We start from the raw sequence: 17,734 nt of genomic DNA, 5'->3' as shown, positions 1-17,734 counted from the left end.
ACTTAAGTACCGGCCAGGTGATCTTCACTGTGTGAACTGACAGGGCCGCAGAAAACTGACGTCATTTTTTTCCGGCGCCGCATGGGATCCCGGCTGGAGCGCATACGATGTGTGTACGCTCCGGCCGGGATCCCATTGAAAATAAGGCTATGTTCCACCCCTCAAAACTACGGCCGTAGTTCTGCGGCGAGAACAACGGCCGTAGTTTTACGTAGTGTGAACGTAGCCTTAAACAGTGTAAACTGCACCAGCTTTAGCAATGAGACGCATACAGTTTGGCAAATCTGACACGTATGTGTCCACACCTACTATAAAGGTGGCCTTTTTTAAGTCAAAATAATCAGAATTATGACACAATTGTAGCAAACAATGTCAAATTTAGGCTGTGCCCCCTTCTCAGCAAATCCTTTTTAGATTAGAGGAAAGGTGTAAGAGTGTCTAAAACACATAATAAACATAGCACAAGTCATGTAAGGCATTTTCATTCTGTATTCAAAGCTAATAGCTGAGAGAAACCATTATTTTAAGTTTTAACCTTCCAGTCCACCCAGTGTGTTTTTGTTTGCTGTGGGTGGCAAAAGGCAAAGAAAAAAGTTTATTTAATCAAAAAGTATGATGGCGAATTTCTGTTCAGGACTGCAGGAAGCAAATCATGAAATTATGTTCATAGAAAGCTGTAGGGTAAAACACACAAAGAAAGACAAAAGAAGAATGAAATGTAATACAATGAAGAAAATAACGACAGAGCACATCAGAAAAAAAACCAACAAATTTATTTGTAAAAGTTTATGCCAATATTACACAACAGAGACGTACACAGGCATATTGGGCTCCGCTGCTGTATAAGAAAAAAAGATACCCGACAAAATATATACGGTATTTAGTGTTATTCTCTGCAGCATGTACAGTATTGGGTCCATACCTACACCCGTCATCATGCTCAGATACTGTGCATGCACAGACATTCACTCACTACTGTGTGGGAAGTAAAGACAAACACTGATCACTGCTACCATGAATGAACCTTGGGTAATAAAAGGGGAAGTCTATCCATGAAAAGTTGACCCTTTTTCTGGGTGTCCAATACATTATGGAAGTTAATTATTATTTAACTCAAGCATCAAATCAACCTTCTCTTAAAGGCATTAACAATGATTAGAAAAGATTGCAAAAACAGCACTATGCATGTTATGTATGAAAGTACAATTCATCTCTATTCAGTTCTATGGAAACTTAAAACAAGAGTTGTGCAGTTTTTAGAAGAAAACAGCCATGATTCTTTTAAGCATGGACAACCCCTTCAACTCTTATAAACAGCTCATTGTATGCATCTTACTATGACTAGTATATCCCTGCATATGTTAAAGGGAACCAATCACCTCAAAAATGCATATATAGCTTTTTAAATGTGCTGTTAGAGCCCACAGCACACTTTCCATACATGTTTCTATATACTCCCTGCCTCCCCCATGTAATCCATAAAGTAACTTTATAAAATTGGCGCCCGTTATGCAAATTACATCAGGTAGTCACCTGGGCGGTGTTCGGCTAGATGGTAGTCACAGTCAGTCCGGGTCCCCTGGGCGTTCTTCGGCGGTAATCACGCCCCTTTGGGCGTGATTCAAATCACCCAGTAGCTCCGACGTCACTCGGGAGCGCGCCGTGCACAACGTCGGCACACCTATGTTCTTAAGCCGCCGCACATGCGCAGTACAGCCGCTCCCATTCAGGCTGTACTGCGCCTGTGCAGAATAGCCTCAAACTCAGTGCGCTCCCAAGTGATGTCAGAGCTACTGGGTGATTTGAATTATGCCCAAAGGGGCGTGATTACCGCCAAGGAACGCCCAGGGGACCCGGACTGACTGTGACTACCATCTAGCCGAACACCGCCCAGGTGACTACCTGATGTAATTTGCATACCGGGCGCCAGTTTTATAAAGTTACTTTATGGATTACACGGGGGAGGCAGGGAGTATATAGAAACATGTATGGAAAGTGTGCTGTGTGCTCTAACAGCACATTTAAAAAGCTATATATGCATTTTTGAGGTGATTGGTTCCCTTTAAGTACAGTGTCATGAAGCAAAAATAGTAAGAACAGATGTGCAGCACTAATAATTTGTATATATATATATATATATATATATATATTAGTGTAAAGGAGCACAAATGTGCTGTTTTTAGTACGGAAGCTTACATCACTGTGCCATATTTCTTCCCTATTTATCTGATGTCTTCCTGGTTTCCTATCTGAACTGCGACACTGCTGTTGCCATGCAACAGAGTAGACACTTTCCCACACTCACCCTTGCCGCATGTTAGGGACAGTTCATACAGAGTAAAACTGGCGGAATTCCATGGCCAATCACAATCACATGATCTGTCTGATTAGTACTGGCAATTGGTTTTCACTTTAGGGCCAGTTCACATGGAGTAAAACTGCCAGAACTCCACAACGGAACTCTCCACCGCAGAATTCCACCACATTCAGTGTAATATTAACTGGCTGTCGATGAGAGGGCTTGCGGGCCTCCACTCTCCGCTTGGAAGAATTGACATGTCAACTCTTGCGAGCAGAGAGAGGAGTCGCACGAGCACTCCTATAGAAAGCCAGTATTAGGCTATGTTCACACTACGTAAAAGTACGGCCGATGTTACCATCAGCAACAAAGGCCGTACTTTGTGCGGTGTGTAACATAGCCTATTTTCTATTGGATCCCGGCCGAAGCATACACACATCGTATACGCTCCGGACGGGATCCTGTAAGGGGCTGCAAATAACTGACATGCCAGTTTTCTGCGCCCGCAATTCACTGAATTGTGGCCGCAGAAAGACCTGTCAGTTCACACAATGAAGCTGTGGGAGGTTCTGATGCGGGCGCACGCTGATGCGCCCGCATCAGAACCCTGCAGCCAAAAGATCATCCGGCCGATACTGCAGTACCGGCCATTCCGTGACCCGGCCGGTCTCTTCACGTAGTGTGAACATAGCCTTACACTGAGTTTGTCAGGATTCTCAGTGAGAAAGTTCCATTGCAGAACTCTGCCAGTTTTACTCCGTGTGAACTGGCCCTTAAGTAAAAACCAATTGCCAGTACTAATTAGACAGATCATGTGATTGTGATTGAACTGAGCATTAGTGTCCAATGAAGGTGGATGCCTGGCGGACCGTTACCAAGGGCAACAGGTTATGAAACTAAGCAACACATGGGGGATTAGTGAGTCTATAGCTCTCAAACAATACCGTACATTTAAAAAAATGCTTGTAAATGTGGAATATGTAACATAATGCATCACTACAGACCTAGTTTTTTTTGTGACACAACCCCTTTAAGAACTCACTGCATAGGTCTAGAAACTTCAGGAGCCTCACAGTGCTCATCCACTAATTGTGCTTTGCAATAAAAAGTTCCCACGCTTGTCACTGTCTGACTGAGCACAGCATCACCTACAGATAAAGTATTTTTGTACTCGAATCTGAAGAGCCTCGTAAACCTTTCAAGCTGTACTGAGCAGGTCTTTGGCTTTTCCAGTTTCACTTTTAAGCTAAATGTCAATCTTGTGACAGCTGCCACTTTAATGCATCTCAATTTCTATTATAGTTTGACGTAAAAGAGATTTTCCTGGAAAGGCATGCCATTCAGACTGATGCCAAGCAAGTAAAACATGAATTGAATAAAGCAATGCTTCAAGGGTACAGATTCTGTGGTCAACACTACTGGCACCCCTGAATATTATATACACCATGGGGGAGATTTATGAAACATGGTGTAAAGTAAACTGGCTCAGTTGCCCCTAGCAACCAATCAGATTCCACCTTTAATTTTCCAAAGAGTCTGTGAGGAATGAAAGGTGGAATCTGAATGGTTGCTAGGGGCAACTGAGCCAGTTTCACTTTACATCATGTTGGATAAATCTCTCCCATATATCTAGTATTGAGTGAACTTGACAAACAATCGGCATCTGGAGGAGTTAGATGAAGCCCTAGGGACTCTCTGGAAAACATTGATAAAGCCACAAGCAGGTTTACTTATCTCTTGTGTCAGCCTAGTAGGTGGATGTGGATCTGAACACTAACTGGTGAAGGAAAAAAAAATCTTTTAATGCTCAAGGGGGTACTTTGTGGAAAAAAATTTAATCAACTTGTGACAGAAAGTTATATAGAAACATAGAAGATTGTCGGCAGAAAAAGACCACTGGGTCCATCTAGTCTGCCCTTTTAGTATTTTCTTTCTTATTATCTTAGGATAGATGTATGTCTATCCCAGGCGTGTTTAAATTCTGTTATTGTAGATTTACCAACCACCTCTGCTGGAAGTTTGTTCCAGGTATCTACTACTCTTTCAGTAAAATAATATTTTCTCACATTGCTTCTGATCTTTCCCCCAACTAACCTCTCACTGTGTCCTCTTGTTCTTGAGCTCAGTTTTTTACTAAAAACACTTCCCTCCTGAACCTTATTTAGTCCTTTAACATACTTAAAGGTTTCAATCATGTCCCCCCTTTCTCTTCTTTCCTCCAGACTATACAGATTCAAATCTTTAAAGCGTAACTGTCATTTCAGGGCCATTTTTCTGAAAACATTAAATATCAGTAGTACAAGCGATTTTAAGAAACTCTGTAATAGGTTTTATGTACTAAAAGAGTTTCCTTCTGTACTGAAAAAGCAATCTCCCAGCCTCCCCCCTCACATCAAATGAAGCAGGATTTCTGTCTCCATTATGTGGCTATGGAGAGGGGAGGGGCTGTTAGGAGTGACTGAGCACGGAGCAGTCCTACACAGCACAATACCCTGCAATCTTCTCTCAGTAAGTTCATAGATAAGCACTGACCTTTCTGACACCTGAATTTAGCGTTTTAGGTGTCCAGAGAGTCTACAAACAGCTGACCTTCATGTCACCTCTTCCTGCTCCCTCATCTCCCTCGGCCCCTCCCCCCTTCATAGGCTTACAATGGAGAGAGCAGAGCCCGTCTTCACTGGCTTCTCTGTAATGAAGACGTGTTTGCCTAATAATGCACAGATAAGAAGTCAGGGGGGGGAGGCTGGGAGATTGCTTCTTGAGTACAGAAGGAGGCTTTTTTGGCTGATGAAACCTACTACAGAGTTTCTTAAAATCGCTTATACTACTGATTTCTGCAATAAAAAAAACATGACAGTTACGCTTTAAGTCTTTCCTGATATGGTTTATGCCTTACACCCTCCACCATTTTTGTAGCCCGTCTTTGGACCCGTTCAATTTTATCAATGTCCTTTTTTAGGTGAGGTCTCCAGAACTGGACACAGTATTCCAGATGTGGCCTCACCAGAGCTCTATACAGCAGGATCCCAATCTCTCTTCCTACTGGTTATACCTCTAGCTATACACCCCAGCATACGATTAGCTTTCCCCACCGCCTGGTTGCACTGGTGATTTTAAGGCTGTCTGATATCACTACCCCTAAATCCTTCTCTTCTGAAGTCTTTTCCAACACAGTACTGCCGATGTGATACACTCGGATAGAGGATTCCTCTTCCCCAAGTGCATTATTTTACATTTGGAAACGTTGGACTTCAATTTCCACTGTTTGGACCACTTATCTAGCAAAGCTAAATCGTTTTCCATATTACTGACACCTCCAGGAATATCAACCCTATTGCACACTTTTGTGTTGTCAGCAAACAGACAAACTTTACCTACCAACCCTTCTCCTATGTCACTTACAAACATATTAAAAAGAATAGGACCCAGAAGGCTTGTATATTAATTCTATTTAAAAAATCTTGTCTTCCAGTACTTACCAGCTGCTGTATGTCCTGCATAAAGTGGTGTATTCCTTCCACTCTGAGTGCTCTCTGTTGCCACTGCTGTCCGTGGCAGGAAGTGTCAAGTGCAGTAGCAAATCCCCATAAAAAAACTCTACTGTTTTGGACAATTCCTGTCAGCAAAGAGCACTGCGTCAGACTGAAAAGAATATATCACTTCCTGCAGGACATACAGCAGCTGATAAGTACTGGAAGACTTAAGATTATTAAATAGAAGTAAGAACTCACCAGAGTTCCCCTTTAACACAAAGAATATAATATTTAATGGTGGGACAAACTCTTCTGTTGAAATGGAACAAACACAACCCTTTCATTAAGTGTTAAAGGGAATTTATGAGTAGGTTAGGCCACCCTTAAAGAGGACCTTGCAGAGAAGCACATGGTGACTTTAATATGGCACTCCTGTGCACCATTTTCTAATAACAAAGCAATTTAATTTATTATTATGCTAATTAGCACATTCAGTGTACCAGATGTTGGACTTTACCACTTATACAGCTACCAATTTGTCTTACACACCAGGTAGCCTATAAGTACGCTGAAGGGTAAAGTACCTTCCCTGGTACACCAACTGGCCTTATATGTGAAACAATAAAACGCTTAGTTAAGGAAAATGGCGCACCAGAGTGTCATAGTAAATACACTGTGTGCTTCTATGTAAGGTCCTCTATACGGATCTATCAGCAGGTTGGGATGACCTAACCTGCTCATAGATTCCCTTTAATAACAGATGTTGCAGCCACAGTGCAGCAGCATATACAATGAGCTCCTGCTTTGCAGGTAAAATTGCTGTCTGGCTGCTAGAAATGCCCATACACCTTATATTAAAGTAGCTATTAAAGTTGACTGAATCCACCACCAATGGTAGGTTCAGCGGACAGTCTAAGGTATTCTGTATGGGGACCTCCCGACTCTCTACCACCACAATGTCTGTGGACAGAAGGGTTGATCATAGGTTGGATAAAGGTTTGTTTGTGCAGAACTTGTATGTATGGAGAGGATGGGAAAGATTCAAACATTTCAAGCAGTTATTGAAGGTGTATGTTCCCCTTACAGCTGTACCCTTGAACTACTTGATAAATGTTGGTTAATATCATGTGGTGAAATGTACTCATTAAGGTTTTCACCGCACAAGTGTTCAGTTCAGATGTCTAATGTCTAACCTGATGAAGAATCGTTCCATGTATGACTAGTTTCTACATGTGATTACACCAATCAATCAAAAGTCAAACCTGTAAAATAACTGAATAGAAGGGAAATACAAAAAAGGTAATGATCAAAAAAAAATACATTAATAGAATTTTCGTCTTTCCTTTCTAAACAAACAACAAACTATTGGAACTTAAAACCACATTGATTATTACTGGAAGATGGAAGTGTCAGGCATCGCACACGTGTCAGAGCCCGTAGCCCCTAGGGAGGCACATACAATCCCTGTGCATGTTAACGATATTATATAACAACATGCTTGCATTGTTTTGCAGTAAATGTTCCTGTTCTGAGGAGATCTGTTAGAGAGCAGAATGCTCAAACAAGATGACCTGTGTCTGGGAATCTGAGGGAGTGCGCTTCAAAGGTCTTATTAAGTCAATATCAGGACTTGGCAAAGGATTCGGTGGTGGGATGTGCACAGGATCTGTCGTCTGGTACCTGCCAGTCTGATAGCAGCTATAATACTCCAGCACACTGTCACCTTGGTGTTCTGGAGTCCTAAATTTCTTTTTCAATTGAATAACTTTGTATACTAAAAAACACGTGACAATACAAGACAGTAGAAAAAATGAGAGCAAAATGTAGAAAGACTGGTTTAAGTCTTCTGCCGTCGACTGGCAAATGACAACCGGTTTAAGGGACACTGTAATAATGTCTAGGGGTGTCTGGCTTACACCATTACTGGTTAAATTCACAGGTGGAAAATCAACTGCTATCTCTTCATACAACAGGCCACTAGTATTCCTTCCTGAACTGCTCCTCACAATGTTAATGGAGTCTGTAGACAGTGAATGCGCAGATGATGTTTTATGGGTACTCGGAGAGCTTAGAAGAGGTTTGTAGGTGACACTTTTCATGTTGCTGTGCATTATTTGAGTAGTTGTTGGTAACACTTGAGATGACACTTGTGTTGTATTATCAATACAGTTCCTAAATTCAGCCAATTTTACATTACGGAGTGGCCTGTTCTGGAGCTGTGGTGGACTGTGACAATGCAAACTGGATTTAGAGGATGAAGATAGAAGGAAGTTTCTAAGTGGCAACAAATTGCATCCACAATGCCAAGGATTATAACTCGCCTGGAAATGACTTAAAGAGACAAGGGGTTCAAGTACTCGTGGCTGCAGAGATGTCATGTTATTAAATGATAAGTTGAGCACTTTTAGTGATGGCCCCATTTCTTCAAAGGTGTCATCTGATATGGTCACTATTCCATTCCTGTCCAACTGTAGGTAAACTAATTGATTCAGGGAGGTAAAAGTCTTTGAATCAAGAATATGCAGCTCATTCCGGCTCAGGATCAACTGCTTGAGATTACTCAGTCCATTAAAAGACTTGTCCCTGATTGCCTGAATATTTGCATTTTCTAAAAACAGATACTGCAAAGAGTTAAGTCCTAGGAAGGCAAAACTGTGTATTGATTTAATCTGGTTATTTGACAGGGAAAGTCTTTTGAGACCTTTTAGTAATCCCAGAGCATTGGATGGGACTTGCATTAAATGGTTACCTTCGAGGTATAGATTTTCCAAGTTTTCTAGATGACGCCATGCAGAGTCAGATATCCATGATATATTGTTGTTGGCTAAATTTAGAGTATGAAGGTTAAACATTCCAAAAAATAGATTGCTGTCGAGAACACTGATTTTATTCTTCTGAAGGTCTAAACGTCGGACGGATTTAAGGTGGCCAAACAACCCTTGAGGAAGGAGATCAATTTGATTTTGTTGAAGGTACAAATAATGAAGGTTGTAAAGTCCATCAAATATTGATGTATCTAAACGCTGGATGTCATTGTCATTGAGGAACAGAGAGTAAAGTTTCTTTAAGGAGGCAAAAGCTTTGGGATGTATGTAGGAAATTTTTGAATTGTCCAAAAAGAGCACAGCTAGATTCTTCAGGTCCGACAGCTCATTGGGGCTTATATTGGTAATATTATTGCCGCTCAGATATATGAGAGTAGTGGTTTTAGGAAAGTTCCTTGGAATAGTGGTTAGACCCAGTCTTTGGCAATTGACCTGTTTTTCTAAACAGATGTGGCAAGTGGCTGGGCAGCAAAGGACCCTTTCTTGGAGAAGCAATATAAAGATGAAGCCATACAAACACAAGCGGAGTGGGATGAGAACGCTCTCACATCTGTGCACGTCCCTTTGTTTGCTGCTCATAATTGTTCTGGCTAGCAAAACGAAAACAAACAGTCAGGAATCAAGAATACATTTTGCTGAACAAGGTCCATAATTTACTAAAACAAAACAAACTGTCATGCTCCACTGCCTTAGAAAATGAATATTCTGCCACTGCTTGATACGTTACACTCCTGGTTAATTGACTTTAGTGTTTAATGAAATACTAGCCAAGGACATATATTGGATAAACAGGTGTAGTAACAGAAATTACATGTTAAGTGATGTACGGTATGCCATGTATCATGATGTACTTTGTTCTGAAATTGACACTGGGTATTCCAAGGTAAAATATTTTTTTCTAAGAAAAGTTGCAATAATGTAGTATTAAATTAATCTACAGACATGCACGTATAAGAGTAGATATGTTATGTTTATTGGAGATATCTAGTTGATCACTGGTTGGCAATGTTCTCCGAAGCCTATGGCTGTATCCATGTTTTCCAGAACTCCCTAGGGATACCCAATCCTTCTTTTTCCAGACATCTGCAAACATGGGACAATCATAAGGTCCCCATATACATTAGATGGTATTTGACCTATTTAACTTGTTTTCCTGACTCTCACCTGGTGCCCACTGATATCAACTTCCTGGTCCCTTCCTCATACACAAAAAATGTCTTGTAATTCCTGCCCAATCACTAGCTGAAGTGGTCACTGCTGTGGCCAATGATTGGCTAAGCAAGCATCTCCTGTGTGTTGATAGAGTACCAGGAGTTGAACCCTTTTTAAAACCTTAAACTTGAATATACAATATATATGTTTCTTTAATTTATCTGCATATCACTACAAAGAAAGGAAAGGGAAGGAAAGAAAGAAAGAGCGAGAGAAAGAAAGAAAGAAAGAAAGAAAGAAAGAAAGAAAGAAAGAAAGAAAGAAAGAAAGAAAGAAAGAAAGAAATGGCAGTTATCCAATACTAAAGGATATGGGATAACTGTCATCAAAAATGGTCCATCCTCTAGGCCCCTCGACGAACTCAAGAATGGGGACATAAGACTTCTGTCAGAACAGAGAAGCAGTGGATAGAGATCATTTTAATCATGGAATTCATTCCCAATGCCACAGGTGTATTAAAAAAGCACTATTAATGGGTTCTTCTAATGGCCTTTAGAAGTACTGTAATAGGACGCCGATGTTGCAAGTCATTAAAGGGGTTGGCCAATCTATAGTAAAATTGTTCAGTATACAGTATTCGTAACTGTAATCACTGCACTTACAGACAGCAGCTCCCTGTGTATCTCATAGAGATAAAATCAGGCTCCTCTCCACCAGGCTGTGCTGTCCTGCTCTGTGATGAGTCTGTCCATAATACGGCTGAAATGGAGGAGCATGTGACCATGCCCCACCTTTAAGTGTCCAACACTGAGCCTGTATATGGCTATGCTTTCAGTAAATGCTGTGAGTACACTTAGTAATACTGTACACTGGGCAATTTTACCATAAAGTGGCCAACACCTTGAACTATGAGTGGTATTATTGAAAATTGAATTAGAGAAATAGTTCACTAGTTCACTAAGTAATGAGGTGAATTGTGCATAAAGGTTACTACTGTTCTGCTGACTCAATAACTACTTAATATCTTGCAATTAAATCAGCACCAATACTGTGCCCAGCTGGGAGACCTATGGCTGCAACTGTATACAAGCTGTACACTTAGTCATGTCAATCATTAGATGGAGTGGTATAAAGCACATCACTACTGGACTTGGAGCATTGAAATGTGTCCTGTGGCGTGATAAATCAAACTTCTCAATCTGGAAGTGTAAGTTTGTCTAGGAAAACAGTACCTCTCTTAATTCACTGTGTAAATTGCATGGTATGGTGGTTCAGCATAAAAAGATATCGAGGACAGTTACTGTATATGCTTTCAACTTTGTGGAAACAGTTTGGTTCTAGCATGCCTGTGCCCCAGAGCACCCATCAAGGTCCATAAAGGCATAGAGGGTAAGTCTGATGTGAATAAACATACAGTATCTGGCTGCACAGATCCCTGACCTCAACCTCATGCAACACCTTTGGGATAAATTAGAGTGCAAAGGTTGTCTAACTCTATATTAATGCCATATAATGGATATGAAATAGGATGACCTAACTCCTGTGGGTGAAATAGTTTTGTCAGGATAGATAGATAGATAGATAGATAGATAGATAGATAGATAGATAGATAGATAGATAGATAGAGAACCCAGATGGACAAAGAGGAAGACCATATCTACTTTCTTGGCTATCCCTCTATATTGTAAACATTTCTATGTGCTCTATAAAGCATAAGATTAATACCTAACATAAAACATAAGATTTATCAGAGTCCATATAAAAGACTAATTTTCACAGGAGTCAATCACAGAAAAGGTACGTTTAGTGAACTAAGTCCAAAGAGGTGTAACTATTCCAAGCTGCATACTACAACATAGGAACAACTGCTACTAAGTCAGAATTACATCTGCAGACTCCTTCTCATACTATATATATAATATTCCGCAAAAAATTATTTTCTTACCCCGAGAATGTTTTTCATTTTAGAAATAATCTTCATTGTTTTATAGATGCATTCTACTAGCCAGATGACTCTCCAACAAAAGTGTGTTACTTGTGATTTTTTTTTAAGACTGAACAGGAAATGTTTTCCTCCCTATTGGATCACAGATCCCCGACAGGATACAAAGAGTTACTATGGAAACAGGAAACTGTATGCAGGAAGTCATTTCATCCTTGCAAGTGAACTATTGTCCAGACCAAAAAAAAAAAAAAAAAACACTTAAGTCTAATATAGGAGTTATATATTTCTACAATGTTACTGTCAAACTATGGAGTATCTAGTTGTCTAGTATTGGAAGATATGATATACAATGTAATATGCAAGATTACAGAAGGCAAAAGTAAAAAGGATAACTAAAGAACTATAATTAATTAAAAATACAGTCCTAAAAGATAGTCCCACATAGTCCTTAACCCCTTCAAGACCAAGCCTATTTGCACCTAAAAGACCAGGCTCATTTTTCAAAATCTGACCTGTCTCACTTTATGCGCTTATAGCTCAGTGATGCTTTAACGTATGCTAGCGATTCTGAGATTGTTTTTTCGTCACATATGGCACTTTATATTAGTGGCAAAATTTGGTCACTACTTTGTGTGTTTTTTGTGAAAAACATCAAAATATCATGAAAAACTTGGAAAAATTAGCATTTTATGAACTTTGAAATTCTCTGCTTCTAAAAAAAGAAAGTCGTATCACATAAATTAGTTACTAAGTCACATTACCGATATGTCCTCTTTATTCTGGCTTCATTTCATAAACATATTTTACTTTTTTAGGGTGTTACGGGGCTTAAAAATTTATCAGCAAATTACCACATTTTCGTGAAAGTTTCCAAAACTGATTTTTTTTTAGGGACCAGTTCTTTTTTTAAGTTGATTTAGGAGGTTTGTATACTGGAAACCCCCATAAAAGACCCCATTTTGGAAACTAGACACCTTAAAGAATTAATCTAGGGGTATAATGAGCATTTTAACCCTACAGGGGCTGGAGGAAAGTATTCACCATTAGGCCGTAAAAATTGAAAAATTAAAATTTTCCAATAATATATACACTCACCGGACACTTTATTAGGTACACCTGTCCAACTGCACGTTACCACTTAATTTCTAATCAGCCAATCACATGGCGGCAACTCAGTGCATTTAGGCATGTAGACATGGTCAAGACAATCTCCTGCAGTTCAAACCGAGCATCAGTATGGGGAAGAAAGGTGATTTGAGTGCCTTTGAACGTGGCATGGTTGTTGGTGCCAGAAGGGCTGGTCTGAGTATTTCAGAAACTGCTGATCTACTGGGATTTTCACGCACAACCATCTCTAGGGTTTACAGAGAATGGTCCGAAAAAGAAAAAACATCCAGTGAGCTGCAGTTCTGTGGGCGGAAATGCCTTGTTGATGCCAGAGGTCAGAGGAGAATGGGCAGACTGGTTCGAGCTGATAGAAAGGCAACAGTGACTCAAATAGCCAACCGTTACAACCAAGGTAGGCAGAAGAGCATCTCTGAACGCACAGTACGTCGAACTTTGAGGCAGATGGGCTACAGCAGCAGAAGACCACACCGGGTGCCACTCCTTTCAGCTAAAAACAGGAAACTGAGGCTACAATTTGCACAAGCTCATCGAAATTGGACAGTAGAAGATTGGAAAAACGTTGCCTGGTCTGATGAGTCTCGATTTCTGCAGCGACATTCGGATGGTAGGGTCAGAATTTGGCGTCAACAACATGAAATCATGGATCTATCCTGCCTTGTATCAACGGTTCAGGCTGGTGGTGGTGGTGTCATGGTGTGGGGAATATTTTCTTGGCACTCTTTGGGCCCCTTGGTACCAATTGAGCATCGTTGCATCGCCACAGCCTACCTAATTGTTGCTGACCATGTCCATCCCTTTATGACCACAATGTACCCAACATCTGATGGCTACTTTCAGCCATGTCATAAAGCTAGAATCATCTCAGACTGGTTTCTTGAACATGACAATGAGTTCACTGTACTCAAATGGCCTCCACAGTCACCAGATATCAATCCAATAGAGCATCTTTGGGATGTGGTGGAATGGGAGATTCGCATGGATGTGCAGCCGACAAATCTGCGGCAACCATCATGTCAATATGGACCAAAATCTCTGAGAAATGCTTCCAGCACCTTGTTGAATCTATGCCACGAAGAATTGAGGCAGTTCTGAAGGCAAAAGGGGGTCCAACCCGTTACTAGCATGGTGTGCCTAATAAAGTGGCCAGTGAGTGTACGTTTAGATTAAAGTTTCTCATTTTCAAAAGGAACATGAGAGAAAAAGCACCCCAAAATTTGTAACACAGGTTCTCTTGAGTACTACAATACCCCATATGTGGGCGTAAACCACTGTATGGGCATACAGCGGGCCTCGGAAGGGAGCGCCAATTAGCTTTTCCATTGCAGATTTTGCTGAAGAAGTTTCCGAGCGCCAGGTGCATTTGCAGAGCCCCTGTAGTGTCAGCAGAGAGAAAAACCCCCATAAGTCACCCCATTTTCTTGGCACTCTTTTGGAAAGTACACCCCTCAAAGAATTCATCTTGGGGTAGGATGAGCATTTTGACCCCACAGGTGTTAGAGGAAAGTATTCAAAATTAGACAGTAAAAATGAAAAACTCTAATTTTTCCAATAATATGTTCGTTTAGTTTAAAATTATTCAATTTCACGAGGAACAAAAGAAAAAAAGTACCCCAAAATTTGTAACGCAGGTTCTCCTGAGTAAAAAGGTACCTCATATGTAGGTATAAACCACTGTATGGGCACACAGCCGGGCTCAGAAGGGAAGGAGCGCCAATTAGCTTTTTCAATGCAGATTTTGCTGAAGAAGTTTCTGAGCGCCAGGAGCGTTTGCAGTGCCCCTATAGTGCCAGCGGAGTAAAATCTCGCCATAAGTCACCCCATTTTGGAAAGTGCACCCCTCAAAGAATTCATCTTGGTGTGTGGTGAGCATTTTGACCCCACAGGTATTAGAGGAAAGTATTCAAAAGTAGACAGTAAAAATGAAAAACTCGAATTTTTCCAATAATATGTTCCTTTAGTTTGAAATTTCTCAATTTCACGAGGAACAAGAGAAAAAAGTACCCCAAAATTTGTAACGCAGGTTCTCCTGAGTAAAAAGGTACCTCATATGTCGGTATAAACCACTGTATGGGCACACAGCCGGGCTCAGAAGGGAAGGAGGGCCAATTAGCATTTTCTGTGCAGATTTTTCCGAAGAAGTTTCTGAGCACCAGGTGCGTTTGCAGAGCCCCTGTAATGTCTACAGAATAGAAACCCCCAAAGGTCACCCCATTTCGGAAAGTACACCCCTCAAAGAATTCATCTTGGGGTAGGATGAGCATTTTGGCCCCACAGGTATTAGAGGAAAGTATTCAAAATTGGCCAGTAAAAATGAAAAACTTGAATTTTTCCAATAATATGTTGGTTTAGTTTGAAATTTCTAAATTTCACAAGGAACAGGAGAAAAAATGTACCCCAAAATCTGTAACGCAGGTTCTCCTGAGTACAACGGTTTTCCATATGTGGGCATAAACCACTGTATGGGCACACAGCAGGGCTCAGAAGGGAAGGAGCGCCAATTTGCTGGAGCAAAACCGCAGCTAGTAATAGTTATTAAAATAGTGCAGTTACTAAAATAAAATAAAAAAAATTAGATTACAGGTAATGTGGGGTGGTTATGGACAGTCTGGGGTGTTTACGGACAGTCTGGGGTGGTTCCGGGTAATCTAGAGGTGGTTACAGGCAGTCTAAGGTGGTTACGGGCAATCTGGGAAGGTTACGGGTAATCTGGGGTGGATACGGTCAACGTGGGGTGGTCACGGGCAACCTGCTGTGGTTACGGCAACCTGGGGTGGTTACGGGCAACGTGGGGTGGATACGGACAACATGCTGTGGTTACAGACAATCTGGTGTGGTTACAGGCAACCTGCTGTGGTTAGAGGCAACGTGGGGTGGTTACGGGCAACGTGGGGTGGTTACGGACAATCTGGGGTGGTTACGGACAATCTGGGGTGGTTACAGACAATCTGGGGTGGTTACAGACAATCTGGGGTGGTTACAGGCAACCTGGGGTTGTTACAGGCAACCTGGGGTGGTTACAGGCAACGTGGGCTGAATACGGACAACCTGCTGTGGTTACAGACAATCTAGGGTGGTTACAGGCAACCTGCTGTGGTTACGGGCAACGTGGGGTGGTTACGGGCAACGTGGGGTGGTTACGGGCAACGTGGGGTGGTTACGGACAATCTGGGGTGGTTACGGACAATCTGGGGTGGTTGCGGACAATCTGGGGTGGTTGCGGACAATCTGGGGTGGTTGCGGACAATCTGGGGTGGTTACGGACAATTTGGGGTGGTTACAGACAATCTGGGGTGGTTAAAGACAATCTGGGGTGGTTACAGACAATCTGGGGTGGTTACAGACAATCTGGGGTGGTTACAGACAATCTGGTAACCTGCTGTGGTTACGGATAAACTGAAGTGCTAATAGGTAATCTGAGGTGGGTACCTGTAATCTGGCGTGGTTACGGGCAATTTGGGGGGGTCACTGGCAATTTGGGGTGGTTAGAGGCAAGGTGCAGTGGTCAGAGGCAAGGTGCAGTGGTCAGAGGCGACGTGCGGTGGTCAGAGGCAACCTGCGGTGGTTGCGTGCAACCTGGGGGGTTACGTGTAATCTGGCATGATTACGGGCAACCTGGGGTGGTTATGAGCAACCTGCGGTGGTTATGGGCAACCTGGGGGGGGGTTACAGACAACCTAGAATTATTACGGATAGACTGAAGTGCTTATAGGTAATCTGGGGTGGGTACATGTAATTTGGGGTGGTTACAGGCAATCTGGGGTGATTACGGACAATCTGGAGGGGGTCACTGGCAACGCGCGGTGGTTACGGGCAACGTGCGGCGGTTACGGGCAACCTGCGGTGGTTACGGGTAATCTGGGGGGGGGGGTAATTTGGGAGTAAACTGCAATTATTACTATGATAAAAAGTGTGTGTTTTATTTTTTTGTGTGTTTGTCACTTTTTGTACTTTATACATTCATTTTCACTGTATTACTATGATTACTGTGATATTTTCTATCACAGTAATCATAGTTCAGTGACAGAGACCAAAAAAAAGCGATCAGCGGAATATAGTATATACGGGGCATGTGCAATAGGAACGTATATATACAGATTGCTGACGTGAAGGGGTTAAAGATGCCCGTCAAACAGCCAGGAAAGACAATGTACAACAAAAACCTAAAAGTCATCACATTTGTCTTATTGTTAAAGTGACTCTGTCCCCACAATCTGCCCCCCCAAACCGCTTGTATTATGAGATAGCTACTTCTAGTCCAAGATCCGTCCTGGGGTTTGTTCGGCAGGTGATACAGTTGTTGTCCTAAAAAACAACTTACAGTTAAAATTGGTGTGGCCTAGAATACCCATGCCCTAGGCCACCACCGCCTCTCCTTCCCTCCTCCCCGCCCTCCTCACCATTAGGAATGCCCAAGGCAGGATTTCTCCTGTTCATTACTTATCTGAACACTGCACATGGGTCTTAACAATCAAGCACCTGTCCAGTGTTCAGACAAGTGATGAATATGAGAAATCCTGCCGGGGGCATTCCTCATGGTAAAGAAAGCGAGGAGGAGGGACCCAGGACAGATCTTGGAAAGTGTAGGTACAGAGTCGCTTTAAAAGGGTTTTCCAAGATAAGGAAACAAAAAAGCTACTTTCCTGCAAAAACAGCACCAACCCTGTCCTCAGGGTGTGTGTTATACTACAATTTAGCACAATTCACATAAATGGAACTGATCTGCAAAATTACACCCACACTGAGGACAGTAGTTGTGTTGTTTCTGGTGGAAAATTTACATGTTTTTCCTTGTCATGCAAACCACTTGGAGGGGGGGGGGGGGGGGTTTATCGAAGCAATACAATCAAGTTTCTTGATTGCGCAAAACATTGTGATTTTTGGCATCAATACAGCTTGACAGCTGTCTGCCTAT

General features: G+C 41.8%; 2 protein-coding genes across 2 annotated transcripts in view; both read right to left on the bottom strand.

The window, feature by feature from the left end:
- The window catches only part of IPO11 (importin 11), a 359,108-nt gene that overhangs the window by 124,901 nt on the left and 216,473 nt on the right, over positions 1-17,734 (bottom strand). The window lies entirely within an intron of this gene.
- Positions 7,115-11,776, bottom strand: LRRC70 (leucine rich repeat containing 70). The gene is made up of 2 exons (XM_069962716.1): positions 11,695-11,776; positions 7,115-9,187 (listed from the first exon to the last, which is right to left on the bottom strand). The coding sequence occupies exon 2, from the start codon at positions 9,174-9,176 to the stop codon at positions 7,314-7,316; it is 1,863 nt and encodes a 620-aa protein (XP_069818817.1). The 5' UTR covers positions 9,177-9,187; positions 11,695-11,776; the 3' UTR covers positions 7,115-7,313.

This window comes from Dendropsophus ebraccatus, chromosome 3 (assembly GCF_027789765.1).
Source record: "Dendropsophus ebraccatus isolate aDenEbr1 chromosome 3, aDenEbr1.pat, whole genome shotgun sequence".
In the NCBI taxonomy this organism is placed as follows: Eukaryota; Metazoa; Chordata; class Amphibia; order Anura; family Hylidae; genus Dendropsophus; species Dendropsophus ebraccatus.
This window is presented reverse-complemented; position numbering and strand designations above follow the sequence as displayed.